General features: G+C 57.5%; 1 protein-coding gene and 1 long non-coding RNA gene across 6 annotated transcripts in view; one reads left to right on the top strand and one right to left on the bottom strand.

The window, feature by feature from the left end:
* Nucleotides 1-2602: 2602 nt before the first annotated feature.
* The window catches only part of ZC3H7B (zinc finger CCCH-type containing 7B), a 63939-nt gene continuing 42176 nt past the window's right edge, over nucleotides 2603-24365 (bottom strand). For all 4 annotated transcript variants that reach the window (XM_026451605.2, XM_026451606.2, XM_026451607.2 and 1 more), the window contains 15 exons: nucleotides 24020-24210; nucleotides 23077-23398; nucleotides 22047-22105; nucleotides 19923-20022; nucleotides 18974-19135; nucleotides 16347-16552; nucleotides 14393-14493; nucleotides 13279-13460; nucleotides 10970-11055; nucleotides 7155-7288; nucleotides 6895-7000; nucleotides 6696-6804; nucleotides 6283-6416; nucleotides 5916-6079; nucleotides 2603-5561 (listed from right to left, as the gene is read on the bottom strand). In XM_026451605.2, coding sequence (XP_026307390.1) covers nucleotides 5306-5561; nucleotides 5916-6079; nucleotides 6283-6416; nucleotides 6696-6804; nucleotides 6895-7000; nucleotides 7155-7288; nucleotides 10970-11055; nucleotides 13279-13460; nucleotides 14393-14493; nucleotides 16347-16552; nucleotides 18974-19135; nucleotides 19923-20022; nucleotides 22047-22105; nucleotides 23077-23398; nucleotides 24020-24210 — 2312 coding nt within the window. In that variant the 3' untranslated portion in view covers nucleotides 2603-5305. The remainder of the gene's footprint in view (nucleotides 5562-5915; nucleotides 6080-6282; nucleotides 6417-6695; nucleotides 6805-6894; nucleotides 7001-7154; nucleotides 7289-10969; nucleotides 11056-13278; nucleotides 13461-14392; nucleotides 14494-16346; nucleotides 16553-18973; nucleotides 19136-19922; nucleotides 20023-22046; nucleotides 22106-23076; nucleotides 23399-24019; nucleotides 24211-24365) is intronic.
* Nucleotides 6199-15005, top strand: LOC113222201. 2 transcript variants are annotated; one of them, XR_004228610.1, is made up of 4 exons: nucleotides 6199-8387; nucleotides 11706-11820; nucleotides 12792-13024; nucleotides 13138-15005. It is a non-coding gene; the product is annotated as an uncharacterized LOC113222201 (long non-coding RNA). The 2 variants fall into 2 exon arrangements; XR_003308273.2 differs by having other exon boundaries at nucleotides 12792-15005.

Below are 24365 nucleotides of genomic sequence, written 5' to 3'. Positions count from 1 at the left end.
GCCTCCCAAGTGGCTGGAACTACAGGTGTGTGCCACCACACCCAGCTAATTTTTGTATTTTTAATAGAGATGGGGTTTCACCGTGTTGGCCAGGCTGGTCTCGAACTCCTGATCTCTTGATCCACCCACCTCGGCCTCCCAAAGTGCTGGGATTACAAGTGTGAGCCACCGCGCCTGGCCTCTGCTTGTCTTACTCTAATTGTTCCTTTATTTTCTTAATTTTTTGAGACAGGATCTTGCTCTGTCTCCCAGGCTGGAGTGCAGTGGTGTGATCATGACTCACTGCAGCCTCAACCTCCTGGGCTCAAGCCAACCTTCCACCTCAGCCTCCCAAGTAGCTAGGACCACAGGTGTGGACCACTATGCCCAGCTAATTTTACATTTTTTTTTTTTTTGGTAGAGATACGGTTTTACTGTTGCTCAGGCTGGTCTCAAGCTCCTGGCCTCAAGTGATCCTTCTGCCTTGATCTGCCAAGGCAGGATTACAGGAGTGAGTCACCCAGGGAAGAACTTGATGCAGGCACACGATCTCTGCAGCCTAAAGATGAGTCTGTATTTTTCTTCTGGGAACTCTGCCTTGCCACGCCACTTTGGTTTTTCACAGTGCATCCAGAGGTGCTGCGAATTCCAGAATGTCAGGGCTGAAGGGACGTTTGCCGATACCCAGTTCCCAGTGGTTCTCGATCTTTTTTCTGCCTCCTTCCTGAGAGTCTTTGGAACCTTCGCTGAAACTCTCTGGGCTATAAACGTGGACAGCGAACTTCCAGGGCTGCTGTGAGGGACGGACGTACTGTCTGCACAGTACCGGCTGCGAACAAGATGCTCAATAAAGCTGGCTGCTTTTGTTCCTCGCGCCATCATTTATCAAACATCTGAGCATCTACTGCATACCTGGCCCAGTGTCTTCAGGCAATTCTCTGGTCCCGAACCTCTGTCCTGGTCCACTCCATACTGCAGTTGAAAGCTGTCTGGGAAGCCGGGCATGGTGGCTCACGCCTGTAATCCCAGCACTTTGGGAGGCCAAGGCAATGGGTGGATCACTTGAGGTCAGGAGTTCAAGACCAGCCTGGCCAACATGATGAAACCCTGTCTCTACCAAAAATACAAAAATTAGCTGGGCATGGTGGTGGGCGCCTGTAGTCCCAACTACTCAAGAGGCTAGGTAGGAGAATCACTTTAACCCTGGAGGCGGAGGTTGCCGTGAGCCGAGGTCATACCACTGCACGCCAGCCTGGGTGACAGAGTGAGACTCTGTCTCAAAAAAAGAAAGGGGAAAAAAAAAAGCTGGCTGGGGAGAGCTTGCTGGTGGACATGAGCAGTCCCTCCCTATGGGACCCCCGCTATCACCTGCAGCCATGCACAATCCAAAAGATTTGATGAAGTACCTCCCACCCCAGCAGACTGAGTCCCTGAGAACTCCAGATCTAATATGTTAGCTCCTTTTATTTTATTTATTTATTTATTTATTTTTTATTTTTTTATTATTTATTTATTTATTTATTTATTTTTTGAGACGGAGTCTCGCTCTGTCACCCAGGCTGGAGTGCAGTGGCGCGATCTCGGCTCACTGCAAGCTCCGCCTCCCGGGTTTACACCATTCTCCTGCATCAGCCTCCCAAGTAGCTGGGACTACAGGCGCCCACCATCTCGCCCGGCTAGTTTTTTTGTCTTTTTTAGTAGAGACGGGGTTTCACCGTGTAGGCCAGGATGGTCTCGATCTCCTGACCTCGTGATCCACCCGTCTCGGCCTCCCAAAGTGCTGGGATTACAGGCTTGAGCCACCACGCCCGGCCAGCTCCTTTTTATTTATTTATTTTTGAGACGGAGTCTTGCTCTGTCACCCAGGCTGGAATGCAGTGGTCCTATCTCAGCTCACTGCAACCTCTGCCTCCCAAATTCAAGCACTTCTCTGGCCTCAACCTCCCAAGTAGCTGGGATTACAGGCATGTGCCACCATGCCTGGCTAATTTTTGTATTTTTTAGTAGAGAGGGGTTTTCACCATGTTGGCCAGACTGGTCTCAAACTCCTGACCTCAGGTGATCCGCTCACGTCGGCCTCCCAAAGTGCTGGGATTACAGGCATAAGCCACTGTGCCAGACCCCCCGCCAGCTCCTTTTAAAGACGAGGAAACTGGACCCATGTGACTTCAGTCTCCTTTGGGTTCACAGGAGCCAGGGTTGCTGTCGGGATCACACTCCGGGATCATAGGCATGGCCCCCTGCCTTCCTGGAAGAGCCACCTGCAGAAAGGGCAGAGGTGGGCCCTGGAACCCAGCTGGGCACACTGCAGCGTAAGCGTAGGGAAGCGTGGGCACCCCCGGCAGCCCCACGTGGAAGGCTGAGAGCAGGCAAGCTGCGGATGAGCCAGGGAAGGGTGGCAAGTGGCAGCATGTCGTTGCCAGTGAGATGCTGCCGGAGCCGGGGTCAGCTGGCCTCCGTGTATACACAGGGACGCAGACCTGCCCCTCACCCCTCGGAATGCTTAGCATTCCTCAGAGTAGCTAGCACCGGCCAGGTCTGTCCCGTGGGGACAGAGCAGCTAAGGCCCCTGGATATAAGTGCCAGGTGGGGAGGAACAGGAGCGACACCTCGGGGACAGAGGTCAAAGTGCACAAGTTTATTTTCTAGAACAAAGGCTAAAAGAAGCAAGTTTCTTTCATTTTATTTTAAGAAGGACAAAAATTGTTATTAAAACATCTACATTATTATCAAGATACTAGACCTTATGAATATTTAATATTAAAGTGTGGTATTCTTAAATTTTTAATACACAGACATTTTAAAGGACCATTAAATTGATGGCTGCCCAGCTGAGAAATGCAGCATCCCTCCCCACCCACCCCGCCCCCATGCTTGCCATGCCATCTTGTCCCTGCCTGCTGGGGTGAACACAGGTCCCAGATTCAGCCCTCTGAGCCTCCCAGCCAGGGGCCCTAGAAGGCTCACAACAGCGATAGTTACCGTCATCATTGAAAGGGCCTTCTTGTCCCTCCTCCCCATCATACTCTGCCTGCCACCCTCTCTTCCTTACCCTGTGGGGGCTCCAGCTCTGGCCAGGCCAGGGAGCCCCAGATCCCAAGGGTCCCTGGACAGATCACAGGCTGAAGATGAAAACTCTGGACTTGAATCCTGTTCCTTTCAGCGGGGAGACAAATACAAATCGCCTTCTTTCCCTGAGCACTCCCACTCTCTCCGCAATCGATGGGGCTGGTCTGGGACGCTAGCAGAGTTGGGCCTGGGGAGGGTGGCTCCTGCCCTTGGCTGCCCGAATCACCTCTGAGCCATGGCTCCAGTCCCTGTCACCTTGCAAATGGCCCGATGGCCCCTGAAACCCTCCTAATCACACAAGGATGGCTGCATTTTCTGGCCAAATTCTTTATCTTTAGCCCTCATAAAAGTGACTCCTTGGATACCACACACATATATAATATTATATAGAGCGATATATTTAATACCTGTGTATATATGCATCACGGGGGCGACATATATACACACTAGAAACAAGGCTGGTGACAACAGACTGCAACACCACGGGTCAGGGAAAACAAGTATCATCGACATCACGGCCACAGCCCCCACCTTGGGTGTGGTCTCCCCTCCTCTACAGCCACACCACCAGCACCCGGACTCTGCAGTGCTGGCCTGCTGGGGCAGGGGGTGGGGCAGGGAAGAGGAAAGTGCATGCCACGATGATCAGGAAAGGTGGGGCAGTGGCGGTGGGAGGAACAGCGTCCCCTTCAGCCCTGGGCAGCCCATCGCTGTGTCAGCGCGCGCTGGCAATCCTTGCTTGAGGAGAGTGGGGTGGTCCCCTCTCTCCTTCTCACCCCCCTACAGCCTAATCCCTGGTTCCTTCTGGGGCTGCCCCACTCCTGTGCCAATGGTGTGGGGCATTCTGGAATGTCTGGGGAACCAGGGGAGGGCGGATGTGCCCATGGAGGGCGGGGTGGAGAGGAGGGCGGTGCACACAGATGTGTCAGACGACGGGAGGGAGGGACGAGGGACGAGGGAGGCCTTGGTGAGTGGGGGCAGGGGCTGCGGGTCCGCAGGAGTCCCAGACAGCTGGTAGGGCCAGGGATTAGGGAGGGGCTAGGACAGACGGTTATACATGTATGTCTGGGTCTAGAGGAGAGGACATACTGGGTCCCCAAGAAAGAGGGGCCGTGTCCCATCCTGGAGTGGCCCATGGTGCCCGGGGTCAAGCCTCCCTTTTCTCCGTATCCCCCAGACCCTCACCCTTCCCATCTCCCACCCACATCCTGAGCTCATGCTGTCCTGCCCTCTGCCACCTTTCCCAGAGCGCATGTCGGGAGGCGACCTCTGCTGCTGCACCCAAAGAGACCATCCTTGGGAGGGGGCAGTCCCTTCATGGGGTGCTCACATGGCCAGCCCTCCTCTGGGCCTCCCTTCCCCAGCCCCCAGGGCAGCGCTGCCTGGGACCCCAGCTGCACACCGATTCAGAGACCGTCACATCCCTGCTGAGGGGACCGTGGGCTCGGCCAATAATTGGCCCTGAGTCTTTTGAGCCCTGTTTTCATCCCAGCTCTGCCTTGTGCTGGGACCCTGGGCGGACCACTCCTCCCTTCTAGGCCTCAGTTTTCCTCTCTGCAAAATGGGGTCTGGGCTGGATCATCTCTGAAGGCTCTGAGGACCTACAGTCTATTTTCACTGGCCCACGAGGGAGTAGGGTTCAGGTGGTGGCATCAGAGAAAGGCCGGGAATTCCTTCAGCTCCAAAGATCCTCTGGCCCAGCTCCTCCCAGCCTTCCCGAGGGGAAGCGGAGGCCCTAGAGGGTAAGTGACCAGTACAGTGTTCCCAGCTCCATCCTGGGGCTACATTTTAAAGCTAATGGGGCCTCCGCCCTCTGTTGTGTCCTGATTTGCCCCCAGGGGGAGGGGGTGGGATGAGGACGGGCCAGGGCGAAGGACTCTCCTGCTGCAGATTCAAGTGGGGACCCCAGGCTCCCCAGCCCTGAGCTTTGGGCCCCCATTAGGAGCAGACATAATTAAAGCTGGAGGCTGAAGCTGGAGGGGTCAGCCAGGCCCCTCCCTCCTCAACCAGGAGAGCCATGGGGGTGGGGGAAGGGCTGCCCAGGTTTCAGCGGGGCCTCCGGGGGCTGCAGCATGTGCGCCTGGGTACGCACGCCGGGGCGGAGGTGGGGAGAAGATGGACGGGGCCTCAGGGGGCTGGGGGCTGCCTGATGAGGGCGGCCCCCCACCCCTGCTGGCCTGCCCTGACCTTTCTATCAGGCCTTCCGGCCCCACCCCGCCCCTGACCCCAGGACTTCGCCCATGGCCAACACCTGGCCCTACTCCCCGGTGGTGGTGGCGGCGGCAGCAGCAGCAGGGGCTTCTGGGGTGGCACCGGCAGGGTCCCCATCCTCTTGCAGCAGGAAGTTGTATTTGCCAAAGTCGTCATCCCGTGGGCACAGGAGCATGTCCTTGCGAGCCTTGGCCAGCTTCTGCTTCAGCACCTCGCGCCGATCCAGCCACTCATTGAGCTCCTCCTGTCCATGGGCGCAGCGGCACTTGTCCCCATCGGGGCAGGCTTTGCCCTTCTGGAGCCTGTGGGTGGCAGGAGGCTCACTGCCCGAGCTCTGCGCCCTTCCCACCCCGGGCTGTCAATCTGAGGCCAGCCACTTGACCTCCCCCAAGACAAGCCTCTCCCTGGGCAGCTGGGTCCCAGCTCAGGGAAAACCTGGGTGTCCTGATCCCCTCTGGGATCTGCCCCACAGCTGCAAATTAGAGGTCTGGATAGGTCTGAGCCCAGCCTTCCCCACCACCCCCATGACTGCAGTCACAGCCAAGCCTCACCACCCTCTGCACACCACCTGCAGGAAAAGAGGAGCTGGAGCTGGCCACAGACTCCATCTCCTCGAGCCACCCATGTTCCACCAGGCCCTGCTCTCCCAGGAGCACCTGTCGCAGAGCCGGAACTCGCCCATGGGGAAGCGGAAGGCCCAGCCGCTGGCGTCACTGTCGGACGTGAAGACCTTCTCCTTGTGCTTCTCAGACTGGATGTGCTGCTGCCACTGCTTCTTGCTGTTGCTGTTCTTGCCGCAGAGCCAGCAGTGGTAGCCCATCTGGGGGCACAGCCATCGTGGGTGCCTGCTCCCCCACGCCTCTGCCCGGACCACCTCCCTCAGGAGGCTGAGCACTGGCCAGCTGGGCCCTCCAGGCTGCCCCTCCCAGGTGAGGCTCAGACCACAGCCCCGAGCACAGCCCCGACCACAGCCCCGAGCACAGCCCCGAGCACAGCCCCGAGCATGCAGGGCAGGGGCGTTACCATGATGTCTGCGTAGTCTGTGGGCATCTGGATCTGCTTCTCCCCTTCCCGAGAACCGATGGGGGTCCCTTCCCCAGGCTTCCCTGGGTTGTGTTTTTTCAGCCACATGTCATAGGTCTGCTGCATGTCCAGGACTGGGCAGGGACAGGGACAGGGCACCTGCTGAGGGCTTCTCCATCCGTTCTGCCCCATGGTCCCCACTTGCTTTGGGAGCCGTCGGCATCCCAAGTCCTGCTGCTGGGCTGCTGGGCTTCAGGGCCTGGCCTCAGAGAGGGCCCGGCCTGGGGTAGGCGGGGAAGGGCCCAGGCAGCAAAAGGGGGTGCAGCAGACGCTCTTGGGCCCGCTGGTGAGTTGAGACTTTCAGCACTGAAGAGACACCGGGGGAGGCCCGCCCACCCCGTCTGCCCACTCACTCTTGTTCTCCTTCATGAAGGTCCACATGTCCCTCTCCTCCGGGCTGTGGGCAAAGGAGCAGTTCCCCACATATTGGCACTTGCGGCCGTTCTGTGCATGGATGCAGAGCTGCGGGGTGGGCATGGGGAGAGCCTCTGAGTCCCGCTGGAAAGCATCGCTGCCTCGTCGGGGCCCCCCACCCCCCGTCCCAGCACTCACATCGTATTGCTGTGGGAAGTTGCGAATGGACGGCAGGGGCCTCACTGACACCCACTTCCTCTTGGCCTTGGACATCACCAGAAGGACCCGCCGCTCCTTGGTCCAGCTGCAGGACACAGCAGGGTTGGGGAGAGGTCAGGGCACAGCCTGTGTGCTGTGTGACCTCTGTGGAGAGCCCTGGCCTCTCTCAGTTGGCCTCCACACCTGTGGTGGTTGGGTGGCCCCGTCCCACCTGAGCCCACACCTGGCATCCCACTCACCAGTGCCGGGCCTTGGCACTGCAGTACTTGAGGTCCTTGTCAGGCTCCACCACCTGCCCGTTCCTCCAGCACTGGCCACATACGAACTTCATTTGCAGGTCAAAGGTGCTGGGCCCATGTGTCCTCGGGGCACCCTGTCAGGGGATGGGGAGGGGCGTTGGTGAAGCTGCAAGCACCAGGCCTGAGGCCCTGGGGTCTTCACACAGGTAGCCTCCGGGAGAGCCTTGGAATAAGCTGGTCTGCTCCGGGGTCTTCCTGGTAGGCAGTGACCTCCCAACTGCAGGCCCAAGGGCTTCTCAGGGGAGCCAGGCCTGGAACGGGGCTCCTCTTTCCACCCTCTGTGGCTGGTCCCTGCCTCGCCCAGCTCCCTGGGAGGCCTGCTCGGTGGAAGCTGCATTTCCCAGGGCAAAGCTCCGTTCTGCCACACTCCCTGCCTTTGCACAGGCTGTTCTCGCTGCCCTTCCTCCATTCTTCATCCAGCCTGTTCTAGAAATTCCTTCAAAACTCAGCTCAAGCGCATCTCCTGTGGGAAGCCGGCCCTGGAGCTCTCCTAAGCTGCAGCTGTCCATTCCGTGAGCTCCCACAGTCTCTAAACTGCTCCTGTTGACCGACTCACCCGACTATGAGTGCCGAACCTGTAGAGTGGGGGGTCCGGGAGATGGGAAGCCACCCCGGTGGGGGTGGGGTGGTGGTGGCAGGAGTCAGCCTTGGGCGGTGGGACAGGCATCTGGGTGGCCCTGGTCTCTGGCCCTCCCTCCAGGGCAAGGCCTTGCTGGTCTCTAAGGCCCCACCTACCACGTTCCTTCTCTGCCCTATGTCCCAGCCTTTGGCCTGCTCTTCTGCACCCCTGGGACAGGGTTGGGAGCCAGAGGTGGGAAAAGTGCTCGCTCCGCCTTGTCTCCTGCCACCTCGAACCCCCTCAGCTGGCTACAGTGGCCAGCCTGCTGCTCTGGGAATGCACCAGCTGTCCCTCCTCCCTCATGTAAACTCGAGCCTCCCGGTCTTCCAGGATCCTCGGGTGCAGGGTCACCCCTCGCTCTTCCAGGCTGCTGGGCGTGATCCTCCTGCCACAGGAACTCCCCTGCAGGAGCTGCGGCCTACTCCCCTGTGTCCCCAGCACTGCCCTGGAGCAGGAAGGAGCTGTCCTCATGGCTGACTGACCCCTGGCCTGGCGTTGGACAGCTCGCGGGCTGCTCAGCCCCAGGATAACACACATGTGACCCCGGTAATAAGGTGAGGTCATACCTTTATGAGCGGGACGGCCTGCACTAGAGCAGGCAAGAAGTGGACCCATGTGGCTACTGATTTCTGGGTGTTCCCCTCGATTCTCACAAGAGGCGTGACAGGAAGGCATTATTACCATTTCCCAGGCGGGATAAAGGGGGCACCGAGGGTATGGTGGCTTAGCCACGGCACTAATGACAGCCACTGCAGTCCTGAGCTCCTCCCTCAAAGCCAGACCCCGTGCCCATGTTCATGACTGCATAGTCTCACCAGCTCTTGCCATAGCAAGTGGCAAGAGGGGTCTCACTATGTTGCCCAGGCTCATCTCAAACTCCCGGCCTCAAGGGGTCCTTCTGCCACAGCCTCCTGCGTAGCTGGGCTGCATGTGCACTACCACACCCAGCTAGTGTTCTCTCTTTGAAAGGTGCCATCAGCCCCTCACTGCTTCCCTGCCAGGCTCCTGGCCAGAAGGAAAAAGAAACAGACGGGGAGGGGAAAAGAGGAGTGCACGGGAGACTGATGGAGGGCAGCAGGGACCAGGAAGAGGGGAGAAAAAGAGAGGAGGACCAGGAACAACGAGGTCAGGGAGCAAGGCAATGCTGGAGGTGGTGGGCAGCCCTGCCAGCCAGCCTGGTCCAGGGACCCCCAGGCAGCCTGCCTTGCTCCCTGTCACACCCTGGTCAGCCTCCTGAGCGGTCCCGGGGCCCAGCCTTCCCCCAAATTAATCAGCGGGTGGCCTCATGTGGATGAAAAGGTCAGTGCTTATGTGTGGATGGCGTGGAGGCTTCATCTCACACTTACTGTCTCCTGGGCGCTGGGCCCAGCCCTCTGAGCCCCAGGGCCCTCCACTGTCATCTATGTTACAGTGATCCCACGAGCTGGGGACGATGTGAGCACAGGGCAGCTTAGGTTGGCTCCTGTGAGCCTCACACCCACCCCAGAAGATGGGAGGGTCAGGGTTCTGATCCCCACCTGGGCGTGATGGACGGGAATGCTGAAGGTGGAGAGGGAGAAGAGCGAGCCCCGGACAAGATGTCAGAGAACCTGGGAATTGCCCCACTCAGTGTGCCCCTGGGCAAGTCACTAGCAATCTCTCAGCCTCAGCTTCCCCATCTGCAAATGCCACAATCCCATGGCACCCAACTTCAGGACCATGGCGAAGATCAGGAGGGATGGGAGGGGATACCACAATCAGTGGTGTCAGTCTGAGCAGTACTAGGATATTTTACAAGGTCTCAGCGTATTTCTCCTGAAGACTTTTTTTTTTTCTTCAGACGGAGTCTCGCTCTGTCGCCCAGGTTAGAGTGCAGTGGCATGATCTCGGCTCACTGCCAGCTCCACCTCCCGGGTTCATGCCATTCTCTTGCCTCAGCCTCCAGAGTAGCTGGGACTAACAGGCACTCGCCACCACGCCCCGCTAATTTTTTGTACTTTTAGTAGAGATGGGGTTTCACTGTGTTAGCCAGGATGGTCTTGATCTCTTGACCTTGTGATCCGCCCGCCTCGGCCTCCCAAAGTGCTGGGATTATAGGTGTGAGCCACCATGCCTGGCCTTTTTTTTTTCGTTTTTTTGAGATAGAGTCTCACTCTGTCACCCAGGCTGGAGGTCAATTGCACAATCTCAACTCACTGCAACCTCTGCCTCCTTGGTTCAAGTGATTCTCCTGCCTCAGCCTCCCGAGTAGCTGGGATTACAGGTGTGCACCAACACGCCCGGCTAATTTTTTGTATTTTTAGTACAGATGGGGTTTCACTATGTTGGACACGCTGGTCTCAAACTCCTGACCTCGTGATCCGCCCGCCTCAGCCTCCCAAAGGCTGGTGGGATTACAGGTGGGAGCCACTGCGCCTGGCCTCTGAAGACATTAATTAATTACAAACTATAGAAATGATCCCTGAAAATATAGTCTTTCTTACAAAGAGCAAAGCTCTAATTTTACAAAAGAGAAATGTTTACAATGGAGGCACCTTGAATCAAGTTACAAAAGTTTAATCAGATTGTCACCAGTGAAGGGACACACTGAGATGATGCATCCCCTGATGTGTGAGCTGAGAACACGACATCAGCTCTGTGGAATGAGGAAACTCACACGAGCCCACAGGGATGGACCTTTTACAAAACATCTGGCTCTTCAAAAATGTCAATGCGACACAAGGCAAAGACTAAAGAACTGTTTCTTCATGAAGGGAGACGAAAAAGAGACACAACAAGGCTCATGCCTGTAATCGTTGCACTTGGGGAGGCCGAGCTGAGAGGACTGCTTGAGCCCAGGAGTTTCAGATAAGCCTGGGCAAGATGGCAAGCCCCACATCCCCAGCCCTGTGGTCTTAAAAAACAGACAAATCAGCCGGGTGTGGTGGTGCCTGTAATCCCAGCTACTCAGGAGGCCGTGGCAGGAGGATCACCTGAGACCAGGAGGTCAAGGCTGCAGTGAGCCATGATCATATCACTGCACTCCGGGCTGGGTGACAGAGCAAGACCCTGTCTCAAATAAAATAAAATGAGACACAACAGCTGAATGTGGTACATTACCCTGGATTTGGGACAATTCACGGAACCTGAATAATGGCATAGTATCAGAAGGCCTCACCATGCTGCTGCCGGCCTTCGCCGCGTGCGCTTCCATCTGCTGCCAGTACTTCTTCGACTCCTGAACGATGTCTTCATGAGTCATGCCTGGGGAGGGTGGGGGCAGACACAGGCATCGTTCGAGGTGCTCAGCAAGGAGGGAGGCAGGGGGTCCATGAGGTGCCAGGGCCCCCGAGGCCCAGCTGGAGGAGCCCTATTCCCAGTTAGCCCAGTCACAGTAAGACATGGGGTGCAAAGGAATCACTGTCCATCTGCGAAATGGGAACGAAGACCTTCTCCAAGCCTCGCTGGGAGTGAAATAATTAAATGCAGCCAAGAGTGGGAAAATGCAGTAGAAGGATACTGGCTCCGTACTGTGGTGGGGAGTCCCCCGCTCCCGTGCCATGCCAGTGACCCTGTCCCCTGGGCCGGTGACTCAGCACTCTTCCCTGACCCCCATCTCCCTCAGTGGGGCTGCAAGCCTAGTGCCTGCTTGGCAGCCCCTGGCCTCCCTGGCACTTAGGGCTCCATGCCTGCCCAGCCTGGCTCACCAGCTTGCCATGGTACCTTGGCTTTTTACCACCAGTCCCCAAAGGGCAAATACCCCAGCCTGGGGCATGGACCCCCCCAGTCTGTCTCCCCACCAGCCTCGGAATGTTGCCACTGAGCCCGACCCTGGAGATCCAGCTCACAACTCTTCCATGAAGCCTGCCCTCTTCTCAACGCTCTCCATCTTTCTCACGTCTTTCCCACAACAGATGTGGCCTTCCACCTTGACCTATGGCCCCTGCTCCACGACAGCCAATCATCATCGGTGTTTACTTGGGGCAAGACACTGCACTTGACATCCAGTTTCTTGCTGATGATCCGCAAGTATGTATCTACAGGCCAGACCTTTCCTGGGGGGTGAACTTCAGACCCCCACACCCGCTGCCTCCAACATCTCCACGTGAAGTCCACCAGGCAGCTCGGACTCCCACGTCCCACATCGAGCCTGAGCCGCTCCTCTTACAGCCTTCCCCCTTTTAGAACATGGTAGCCCCCTTCTTCCTGTTGCTCTGATCTTGGAGTCAACCTTGACACTCTCCTTTGTCTCATACTTCATATCTGGTCCATCATCAAATCTTGTTGGCTCCACCCTCAAAATACACCTAGAATCTAACTGCTTCTCCCACCTCCCGCATCACCACCCTGGCCTGAACCACCCTCCCCGATTTCCCAGCTTCTGCCCTTGCTCCTCGGTCTCCACCCAGCAGCCAGAGCGACTTTTGCAAAGTACTGATCAGATCATACAACTCCACCCACTTAAAACTGTCCTCCAGACACTGTAAATCATATTTAGAACAACCCCAGTTGTTCCTGTTTAAGGCCTAGAGACTCCTACACGCTCAGGCCTGTCCAGCCTCTCAGGCCTCATTCTGCCTCTACTGACTAAGCTGCTCCATCCCCAGGGAAAATCCTTTCTGTGTGGAGCTTGCTCCTGCCTCAGAGGCAGTCTGGTCCCTCTTCCTGGAATGTACTCCCCGCCCTTCCCTGGTCAAAAGTCGCCTCCTCGGAGAGGCCTTCCCAGCTGTCTTACCTAAAACACTCCCATCCCTGTGTCTGTCTGTGTCCCATTGCTCAGCTTTATCTTCCTCATAATGCTGAGGCACACCTGAAATTCCACCACTGCATTTCATCAACTAAGCAGACGCGGAGTCCCATATTCTATACCCCCGCCCCACGAAATGCTGCTAATTACATGATGACAGGCAGTGGGGGTAAATGTGCAACCTAGAACAGACGGAATACAGGGTTTAGTCACCTTTCTATATTGTCTGTCTGGCCTCCACTTATAAATGTAGGTTCTCTGAAACTGAGGGCCTCGACTAGACCATGGCTGAATGCCCCGACAAGAGAAGGTGCTCAGTAAGTCCCTGGTGGGTGAGCGGGAGAACGCCTTCCAGTCCCCGCAGCAGCTCTCCGAGGTAGAGATGGGCTCCCCATTTCCCAGATGAGCACTGGAGGCTCAGTGAGGAGCAGGGACTTGCTGCCGACCACCCAGGGAGCAAGCAGAGGCATCGCTGCAGGAGCCCAGGTGACTCCCTCCCCTCTCCGTGCTCCCTGGACGGCGCCTGTGAGGGGAAAAACCCAGATCTCCAAGCCTGGAAGTGTCCTGAGAGCAGAGCTTCTCTCCTCTGTGGTGCCTAGGACTCACCAGCTCCTCCAGAGAGCCCACCCCGCAGCCACCTCCCCTGAACTCTCCCGAAGTCCCCTCCAGCAACCAGGGGGCCTGGCCTGTCACCCCCAGTCAGTCCTGCGCTCCCTCCACCTGCACCGCCTGCCCCTCACCTGAGTACTGCTGCAGCAGCCAGACCTTGAGCTCAATGAAGCTGTGGGCGAAGTGGCAGCTGTCCTCCCGCAGGCAGCCGTAGCGCACCTCGTGGCGGCACACGTCGAACTGGAAGTGCTCCTGGAACTGGCGGATCTTGGAGTACTTGAGGGAGGTGGAGCGGACGATGTGCACCAGGCACCTGGCAGGCAGGTGGGAGGGGCACGATGCAGTCTGCAGCCCCTCTGACCTTCTCTCCTTGTAGGGCCACCTTCCCAGTGCCAGGCTCTCCCTGGGCACCCCCTGATCTAGGTACCAAGTCCAGGCCATGGATGACACAGGAGGGCAGAAACGGGGCTCCTATGCTCAGGCATCCCTGGGCCTGGGTCCCAGTGCTGCTTTACTTCTGTCCCTCCCCTTAGGATTCAAAGCTGGAGCTGCCAGCAAGCAGAGGACACCACCCTCAGGTTTCCAGCTTGATTCTGCAGGGCTGGTCCTGCACCCTGAGGACACTAACCAAGCATGTCCTCCGGGCCAGGAGTCTTAATTACCCTCACTGCAGCCTCAGGAGCCTAGAGCATCATCAACTTAACAGACGAGGAAACCCGGGCTTGGACTAAGACAGGACTGGCCCAGGAACTGGACCCAGGTCTGTCTGACTGCAGGGCCTGGGCTCCATATGCGCACTGTGGCAGAACCAAGGGGAACAAGAGGAAGAAAGGGGTGGCGCCAGACCTGACCCAGGCCTCCCCTCACTGCCTGATGCTGATGTCATGACATTGGAGGGTGCTGGGCTAGAGTCAGAGACGGGGCCCCCTGCTCGCTGTCTGCTGAGTAAGCTGAGTAAGCTACTTCCAAGCCTCAGCTTTTTCTTCTGTTCAACACAGCCAGTAACTCCTCCCTCACAGGATTGCTAAGATAATTAACATACCCAAGGCAATGCTTGGAATATAGTAGATGTTCGATAAATGTGATTCGCATCCTTTCCAGGTGGAGGCTGGATTTGATTCCCAAATTCTGCCCCTTTCCTTGCACCCTAGGTCCACTCTTTCAGTTCAGTCTTTCCTCAGCCATCTGAGGAACGGACTCTCCAGTGGCCCCCAGGCCCCAGCCTGGGCTGAGGGTCCCACTCACTTGTTGTTGTAGAAGCTGTGCTTGGCAGCCAGGTTGGAGCAGACAGACGGAGAGTCCTTGGTGCCTTTGCTGATGATCCGGGGTTTACTGTCAAAGCAGATCTGCCCAGGGAGGGGAAGGGCTGGGACCTGGCATGGCCACCTGGGAAGGGGGTGAGCTGGGATCCTGCACAGCTACCTGGGGAAGGACAGCTGGGTCCCTGCAAGCCCTGCCCTGGGTCAGAGGAGTGAGGAAGGGAATCCCAGGGGCTGTGGCCTTGTCTCTCTGGTTCCAGCTCACAGGTGACCTGGGCCTTGGCTCCCTTCCTCGCCCTCCTTCCCCCTCTGATCCCACCACTCCCAATGCCTGGGGCAGGGGGTTACTTCATGTCAAAAAAATAGATAAAAAGGAATGACAGTGCTTTATAAACTATAGGCTGTCACCTGGCTATGAACTATGATTCTGAGGCCAATGCTCCCCGCAGGGGGTTGGCACAAGTCCCGACCTCAAAGAGTTAGGGGAAGGGCTGGTGGTGCCAGGGATGAGGGTTGGACTGAGCCACAGCAAACCCTGCCAGCAACCCCGACCTGGAGCCCGTGCTCTGCGGACACAGACGTGCCACTGCCCCTGCCCTCAACATGCTACGACTGGGTGGGGAGGCAGGGGCCAAGTTCACTCCGGAGGCCAAGTGGGGTTTTCAGGGATAGCTTTGGGGAGGGAATTAACAGCAGCTCAGTGGGGCTGCTGGGATCACAGTGGAGCTGAGAGGCTCCAAGCCCAGAAACACAGGACAGTGCCCTGTGGGGAGGGCACAGCCAGCTACAGGCAGGAAGTGCAATGGCCACTGAAGCCAGCAGGGCCGAGGGAAGGCATGTGGGGGAGGCCTGAGATGTGGGGCCGTGGACACAGCACCTGGAATCGCTGAGCAGTGCCAAATACATCATACCCACAACAAAGGATGAAGGGGAAGCCCTGGACAGGCCCTCAACCTGCCTGTGTCCTGGGGGCCTGGCTGTGGGGACCACCAGTGGCAGCTGGTGCTGGGAGGTGGGCGTGACTCCAGGGGCAGACTGCCCGGGTTTGAAGCTCAGTTCTGCACGGCACTGTCCATGTGGCTGAGGGCAGCTCCTCACTACCCTGAATCTCAGCCTCAACATCTGTAAAATGGGGATATCTGCCTGCCAGCACTGCCGTGACAATGGAAATGATTTCTTTTTTTTTTCTTGAATAGGGTCTCGCTCTGTCACCCAGGTTGGAGTGCAGTGGCTCGATCTTGGCTCACTGCAGCCTCTACCTCCTGGACTCAAGCAATCCTCCCACCTTAGCCTCCTGAGTAACTGGGACCAGAGGCGCATGCCAAGCCCAGATAATTTTTAACTTTTTTTTGAGATGGAGTCTCAAGTGCAGTTGCATGATCTCGGCTCACTGCAAACTTTGCCTCCTAGGTTCAAGTGATTCTCCTGCCTCAGCCTCCCAGCTAGCTGGGACTACAGGCATGCACCACAACGCCCAGCTAATTTTTGTATTTTTATAGAGACAGGGTTTCACCATGTTGGCCAGGCTGGTCTCAAACTCCTGACCTCAATTGATCTGCCCGCCTCAGCCTCCCAAAGTGCTGGGATTACCAGCGTGCGCCGCTGCACCAGGCTGGGAATGAGAAACAGAAACAACCACGTGCCAAGCCCGGCCTGTGACCTGCTGTCAGGAAAGAGCAGGCATTAAGAGTTACGATTTTTCTTTCCAGCCTCAGTTTCTGCCTCTGCAAAATGATGGGGCTGGATCAGATCTGGCCTCTAGCCAGATAGGATCCTAGGGCCCTGACTTACTGACCCTCCAGGACCTACTGGTTCCAAAGCCAGGCCTCCACAGCCCACTGGTTCCAGGGCTGACCTCCTATGGTGGTCCGTGCCAGGGAGCATCCCCGGCCCGGTCTGTGCCATGGCCTATGGGGTGGCAGTGGGTGGGCGGGCGGTACCTCGCAGAGGAAGGTGAAGATGCCCTGGTGCTCCTTCAGGAGCTTGGCGATGGTGAGGCTGCCACGCTTAACACCCCCCAGCGGGTCGAAGAGCAGGTCACGGTTGAGGGTGCCCTTCCGCTCCTCGGTCCACACGTCGATCTCCTCCTGATGGTAGGCGAAGGTGCAGTTATCCCCGTACTTACAGTCCTGCTTGTTAATCATGTCTGCAAAGAGGCAACAGGACACACGTTCCGCCAGGCGGGGACAGAAGCCCGCAGCACCCTCGCCACCCTGCTGCAGCCTGCGGGGCTCTTTCCCCATGAGCCAGGCAGGGCTTGGCTCCACCCCAACACAGGTGAGCCAGGGGCTGCTGCACCCCCAGCCAGGACTTGGCAGAGCTGGAAAGTCCTTTCCAAATACCAGACCCCCTTCTGTACCCCAACACAGGTGAGGCAGCGGCTGCTGCACCCCCTGCTGCCAGGACTTGGCAGAGCTGGAAATTCCTTTCCAAACCCCAGGCCCCGTTCTGCACTCCACACCTGCAGTGTACAGTAATCACTCCTACCCCACTCACCCCACAGGACTGCTTTTGAAGAAGTAGACAAGTCTCTACATCAATATAAGGGATTTGGTTTTTGTTTGTTTTTTTTTTTGAGATGGAGTTTCGCTCTTGTTGCCCAGGCCGGACATGATCTCGGCTCACTGCAACCTCCGCCTCCCGGGTTCAGGTGATTCTCCTGCCTCAGCCTCCGAGTAGCTGGGATTACAGGCACGTACCACCATGCCCGACTAATTTTGTATTTTTAATGGAGACAGAGTTTCTCCATGTTGGTCAGGCTGGTCTCAAACTCCTGACCTCAGGTGATCTGCCCATCTCAGCCTCCCAAAGTGCTGGGATTACAGGTGTGAGCCACCGTGCCTGGCAAATACAAGGGATTTAAAAACAATTATTCACCAGGAAAATAACATGGCATGGTTAAGAGCATGTACTGTGGCGTCAGACAGAATTGGGCTAGGATTCCGCATTACTCCCCAAGCCTCAGCTGTCTTTGCTATGAATGGAGGAGAATGGGTTGTTGGAATCAAGTGAGATAATACATAAAGCCGGTGGGGGTGCTGGGCACAGTGGCTCATGCCTGTAATCCTAGGGCTTTGGGAGGCTGAGGCAGGAGAATTGCTTGAGGCAAGGAGTTCAAGACCAGCCTAGGCAACAAATTAAGACCCCATCTCTACAAAAAAATTAAAAATTAAAGAATAAGCTGGGTGTGGTGGCATGTGCCTGTAGTCTCAGCTACTCAGGAGGTTGAGGTGAGAAGATGACTTAAGCCCAGGAAGTTGAAGCTGCAGTGAGGTATAATAGCACCACTCACTCTAGCCGGGGCAACAGAGCAAGACCCTGTCTCATAAAACAAAAACAAAACAAAATTTCTGGGGGCTAGGCCATCTGGAGAGAGGAAAGGTGGCTCAGAACCTGGAGATCTGCCATTTCCTGGGGGTGGGACCTGTTTTTCTTTCTCCTCCTCCCACTCTAAGTCTGCCTTGTCTCATCTCTCTGCCAGGCTCTTGGCGTACAAGGACAAACAGGCCACAGGCCTGGAGGAGCAGGGCAGATCCCCGGGTGGGAGTGGGGGTGACTACAAGGGGAAGCACCGCAGAGAAGGGCTTCCCAAGATTCAGGTGGTGCTTGAAGGAGGAGCAGAGGACGACCAGGCTCAAAGGGCACCGCGTGTGTGACGGAATCAGGGAGGGTCAGTGCGTTTGGGGAATGGTTGGAGCAGAGGGGTGAGGGGGTGGATGCGGGCACGTGCAGGCCTTGTCGCAGAATTTGGACTTCATCCCACTGGCAACGGGCAGTGGCTGATGGAGGCTTCGACCCAAGAGTGACATGTCCTTAGACCAGCCCGGCTGCTGGGAGGACAAGGAGCAAGTTTAGGAGGCCTGGGCAGGCCACAGCTAGGGGCGAGGTCGGGGGAGAGGCAGAGCCATGGGTGCACTCTCAAAGCATCCGTTTCCTCTTGCAGAGCTGTGAGGCTGCAAGCTGATGGAATGAAAGGGCTGCACTGGGAAGAGCTTAACGATTCGTGGCTATTCACACATTGCTGTACAGCGGGACGAAGGTGCTTGGCTGGGACCAGAAAGAAGCAAGTCAGGGACATGACAGATGTCCATTAAATACCAACCAGGCTGATGTGAGCCAGAAATGAGGACAGTGACAACAGAAAAGCGACAGAGAGCTCGGGTGGATGGAGCCCTTACCATGCGCCAGTGCTAAATGCTTCCTGTGGCTGCTGGGCACACCGCCCCGCAGCCCCTCAGGGCCCTACAGTGGTAAGAGAAGCCAGCTCCCTGTGAGTCATGTAGGCCCCTGACACTCCAGAGCATAGGCCAGTGAGGGGCTCGGGGTCCAGCCGAATGTCCCAAATGTGTCCCGCCTGCCTCTGGAAGCTGCTCAGGGCAAGAGACGCTCATTGTGATGCAGAATTCCTCCCGCATGGGTCCCAGGAGCCTAGGCCCCAGCGTTCTCCTCCCATGCGGCTGTGAGGCCCACCCCTGTTCTGTCTACCGGTGATGGGGAGCAGAGAGGCGGCTGGGGGCGGAGGGGCTGAGCCCCAGCTGTGCTGCCTGCCCCGCTGCAGCCCACCCACCTTTGCACAGGTAGTAGGAGCCCACGAAGCTGGTCTTGGTGGGCCGGGGCCGGATCCGCTTCCAGGTCTGGTCCTCCGAGCTCCGGAGCCGGCCGAGCAGGGTGTCCCGCTTGCACTTGTGCTCGAGGCCCTCACGGTAGGTGTAGTCGCCAGCCCGGGGGCCTGTGGGCAGGGTGGACACACATGGTAATGCCGGAAGCAGAACTGAAGGGTGACGGCTGGCAAGCCCATGCGATGGGTAGGTATTGGCCCCCTCCTTATATACCTACCTCCCCTCTGAGGGCCTCCCACCAGCTCCCACCACACCTTTCCTGGCTACTTGCTCCCTGGAGACCGGGGGGCCATGCTAGGGTAAAGCCCCCCAAGGAGCCCATTCTTGACACACACACCCTTTTTTTTGAGACACAGTCTCACTCAGTTACCCAGGCTGGAGTGCAGTGGTGTGATCTCAGCTCACTGCAACCTCCACCTTCCGAGTTTGAGCAATTCTCCTGCCTCAGCCTCCCAAGTAGCTGGAACTATAGGCAAGCACCATCAAGCCTGGCTACTTTTTGTATTCTCAGTAGAGACAGGGTTTCGCCATGGTGGCCAGGCTGATCTCAAACTCCTGACCTCAAGTGATCCGCCTGCCTCAGCCTCACAATCCTCACAGCTGGGATTACAGATGTGAGCCACCATGCCCGGCCTACCCATCCCCTTTCTACCACCGCCCTCACTCTCTAGTGAGGCTGACCATGTTAGCGTTTCTCTAGCAAGAACTGTGAAGACGGTGCCTCGCAGGGACAGACCCCAGACTCCTGCCCCTTTCCTTTTTTTGCCCCAGAGGGGCTTCTGTTTTCTGGCATTTATCTCCAACTGAGACACTGGGATTCTTTTGATCTGGGATCCCATGTTCCTGAGATTCCCAGTTCTCTGGGCAGAGGCGTGGAGTCTGCAGGTGAAATGTTACCTGTCTTGGGGTAGCACAGCTGGCAGGCCTGCTTGAACTCGTGGGTGGCAGCCAAGGGGTTCTTGATGAGCAAGGCAGTGTTGGGCATGCAGGGCTCTGGCTGTGACAGGAGGAAGGAGGCCATTGTGGGCACTGGATGATGGCTGAGGCCACTGGGGCCAGCCTGGGCACCAGAAGCGGGGAGTACTCTATGACCCCCCCTCCTACCCAAGAGCAAAACCACCACCCAGGACCCCTCCTCTTGTTCCACCCTCCCAGCCAGGGGAGCGCTTTGTTTTTTTTTTTTTTTTTTTTTTTTTTCTTTGAGACGGAGTCTTGCTCTGTTGCCGGGGCTGGAGTGCAGTGGCCGGATCTCAGCTCACTGCAAGCTCCGCCTCCCGGGTTTACGCCATTCTCCTGCCTCAGCCTCCCAAGTAGCTGGGACTACAGGCGCCCGCCACCTCGCCCGGCTAGATTTTTGTATTTTTTAGTAGAGACGGAGTTTCACTGTGTTAGCCAGGATGGTCTCGATCTCCTGACCTCGTGATCCGCCCGTCTCGGCCTCCCAAAGTGCTGGGATTACAGGCTTGAGCCACCGCGCCCGGCCGGGGAGCGCTTTGTAATGTGGTCCAAGAGTCTAGAATATCAGGACCGCCTTGGGAAGCCCCCAGGCTAGTGGGTGACCTGGGTCTTGGCTCTGAGCCTTTCTTTGAAGGCAAGCTGAATGTGAAAGCATAGAAATGGGAGGGGCAGTGACTGCAGCCTGTGCTCATGCCCTCCGCCAATCCCCCAAGTCATCAGCAGATGGGGAGGAAGGCAAGACTCAGAGAGGTTAGGGAACTTCACCAGGACCACACAGCTAGTGAGGTCAGAGTGCAGCATCCTCATCAAATGCCCTTTTTTTTTTTTTTTTTGAGATGGAGTTTTCCTCTTGTTGCCTAGGCTGGAGTGCAATGGCGTGCTCTCGGCTCACTGCAACCTCCACCTCCCAGGTTCAAGCGATTTTCCTGCCTCAGCCTCCTGAGTAGCTGGGATTACAGGTGTCCGCCACTACACCCAGCTAATTTTTGTATTTTTAATAGAGATGGGGGTTTCACAATATTGGCCAGACTGGTCTCAAACTCCTGACCTCATGATCCGCCCGCCTTGGCCTCCCAAAGTGCTGGGATTATAGGTGTGAGCCACCACGCCCAGCCTTTCATCAGATGCTCTTGTTTTTTTTTTTTTTTTTTTGAGACGGAGTCTTGCTCTGTCGCCCGGGCTGGAGTGCAGTGGCCGGATCTCAGCTCACTGCAAGCTCCGCCTCCCGGGTTTACGCCATTCTCCTGCCTCAGCCTCCCAGGTAGCTGGGACTACACGCGCCCGCCACCTCGCCCGGCTAGTTTTTTGTATTTTTTAGTAGAGACGGGGTTTCACCGTGTTAGCCAGGATGGTCTCGATCTCTCGAACCCGTGATCCACCCGTCTCGGCCTCCCAAAGTGCTGGGATTACAGGCTTGAGCCACCGTGCCCGGCCCAGATGCTCTTTTTTAAATTTATTTATTTATTTTTGAGATGGAGTCTTGCTCTGTCACCCAGGCTGGAGTGCAATGGTGTGATCTTAGCTCACTGCAAGCTCCACCTCCTGGGTTCACACCATTCTCCCGCCTCAGCCTCCTGAGTAGCTGGGACTACAGGTGCGCACCACCACGCCCAGCTAATTTTTTGTATTTTTAGTAGAGACAGGGTTTCACCGTGTTAGCCACGATGGTCTCTATCTCCTGACCTTGTGATCTGCCCGTCTCAGCCTCCCGAAGTGCTGGGATTACAGGCGTGAGCCACTGTGCCCGGCCCAGATGCTCTTTTAAACTCAGGACCTGGCTGAGTCTGGAGATCAGGGATGCTACTAACCCTGGGGAAGTCACTTCGCCCTCTGAGACTTGAATTCTTCTACCAGACAAGGGCAATGGTGCCCTCTGTGTGCCTGCCCAGCACATGGCTTGGTGAGAAAGGACACGAGGTAACCACCTTTGATCCATCCCCTCTGGGGTTGCCCGCTATGGGGAATGCAGCACCTTACCCCGTGCAGACGGCTCATTCCCCGACTCTAGAACCCACAAGCCCCAGCAGGGGATGAGAGGCCTGGATCCCCACTCCAGTCACTCACCGAGGGGGCTGGTTTCTGAGCACCGCTAGGGGGACGGTGGTCCTGTGAGTTGGTCTCCTCTGGGCAGGGAGAAGACACAGGGGTCAGTGGCTCTGGCTCTGAGGCGTGAGGGGCCTTCCTAGGGCTTCCCCTTATGTGTTGCTAACTCAGAGAAGCCTCCAGGCCACACGTCCTCTCCCACTCCCGCTGAACCCGACTCTATCCTCTCCTCTCCACTACCCTGGGGCAAAGACGCCTCCCAGCCCGAGTGTGTCCACTCCTTGCTTAGACTTGCCAGGGCTTCCTGCTGCCCCTAGGAGAGAGCCCAAGTTCCTCAGCTTGCTCCCAGGTCCTTGGAGACCAAGGCCCCCACCCCGGCTGCTCTCCTCCTCAGCCAGCCCCGCGCCGTGCTGTGCCAGGATAGTGCCCCTGCTTCCTCCGCCTGGCAGGCAGAGAACTTGACCTTTGCCTTCAAGACCCCGCCTTCAAGAGCTTTTCCTTCAAGACCACTTCCTCCAGGAAGCCTCCTTTGGCCCTGAGGCTGAGTGAATCCCCTCCACGCCCCCACTGTCCCGTTAAGCCCTCTCAGTCGAGTGCCCTGGGCTGTGTCCGACTGCCGAAAGCTAACCCCACCAGGGCCCAGACAACCCGGCTTCCTCCCTGGGTCCCTGGCACCCAGCCCAGAGTGCTGCTGTGGGAGGCCCTGACCTTGTGCCCTGCCCCCAGCCTCAGGATCATCCCATGGGATCTCACCAGCCTGGTGACCCGGGGTCCTGGGAGGCTGGGCAGGGAGCACCAGACCGGGAGTCTAGAGGCCTGGACTGTCATAGCTCTCCCCTGCTTGGTCTTGAAGAAGACACCCGCCCCTCAGGCCCAGCCCCACACTGTGCCGAGCACTGCAGAGACAGCAGCGCATAGACATGGCCCGGGATTGCTAAGGGGTAATGGGGACAGACAGATCTGTCACTCCACTCCACCGCCAGGGACCAGAGAGACCACAGCACTGTGCAGCCTGTCCAGGGAGGGTGAACGTGCCCACCTATGGCCTTACCCATGAAGGAGTCAGGTTTGTCCAGGGAGCCTCGTGTCGACCCAAAGCTGTCGAGTGCATCCAGTCGGGTCTCCGAGTACGGGAGCAGGTCCAGGGGATCCAGCGCGGGGCCCGGGGGATCGAGGGCATCCAGCACAGAGGCGGCCAGCTTCTTGGAGGGGTCCATGACCAAGCCGAAGGAGGCGGGGGGCAGTGGGCTGGAGACAGGGATGGAGCCACCCACCACAGGTGGTAGCAGTGGGGTCCCGCCGGGGAACACGGGTATCAGCTGGGGCAACTCACTAGGCACGCCGCTGCCGGACAGGCCACCCTGGACCAGAGACTACGAGGCAGGGACAGAGGGAGGGGTCAGAGGAAAACAGGACTGCCCAGGCCTGGGCAGCATCAGGCACTTGGGGAAGCAAGGAGACCTGCACCCTGTGCCCTGGCTTCAGCCTGTCCCACGGGGGACCAGTGCTCACTATGGTCCCTTCTGGCCACACATTCTGGAGCCTCATTTTTTTTCTTTTTTTCTTTTTTTGAGACGGAGTCTTGCTCCATTGCACAGACTAGCGTGCAGTGGCGTGATCTTGGCTCACTGCAACCTCCGCCTCCCGGGTTCAAGCGATTCTCCAGCCTCAGCCTCTAGAGGAGCTGATACCAGAGGCATGCGCCACCATGCCCGGCTAATTTTTGTATTTTTAGTAGAGATGGGATTTCACCGTGTTGGCCGGGCTGGTCTCGAATTCCTGACCTGAAGTGATCCACCTGTCTTGGCCTCCCAAAGTACTGGGATTACAGGCATGAGCCACTGTGCCCAGTCTGCAGCTTCATTTCTGTCCCTACTGAGGCCTCCTCCTGAGACACATGACATGAGCATGGGGGCCTTCCCTCCACCCCGGGACAATGGAGACACGGCGGGGAGAGGGACTCAGGGGAGCACAAGGAGGGCGGTGTGGCTCACCAGCGAGTCCAGGAGGGTGTCCAGCTCTGGGCCAAAGACATCCCCGTCTGAGAAGTCATCCAGGCTGTCGGTGCTGGGGAGGGTCCTGCTGCTGTCCAGGGGGGCCAGCAGGTCCAGAACATGAGGGAACAGGGGCATCGTGGGCGTGGAGGGGAGGAGGGCCGGGGAGGCTCGAGGGTCCACATAGCAGTCTGCGGATGGGGTGGGCAAGAGATGAAGGGGAGCACTGCTTGGTAGGGGTGGAGGAGGCATCCTGAGCCCCACAACGCTCACCCAATACCTTCCCTTCTTCCTTCAGCTCTTCCCAGGAGCCCTGCCTTCCCCATCGGCTGATCCCACTGGCAGA

The sequence above is a fragment of the Piliocolobus tephrosceles genome, chromosome 19 (assembly GCF_002776525.5).
Source record: "Piliocolobus tephrosceles isolate RC106 chromosome 19, ASM277652v3, whole genome shotgun sequence".
Lineage (NCBI taxonomy): Eukaryota > Metazoa > Chordata > Mammalia > Primates > Cercopithecidae > Piliocolobus > Piliocolobus tephrosceles.
The sequence above is the reverse complement of the archived record's forward strand: the minus strand, read 5'-3'. Positions and strand labels throughout refer to the sequence as shown.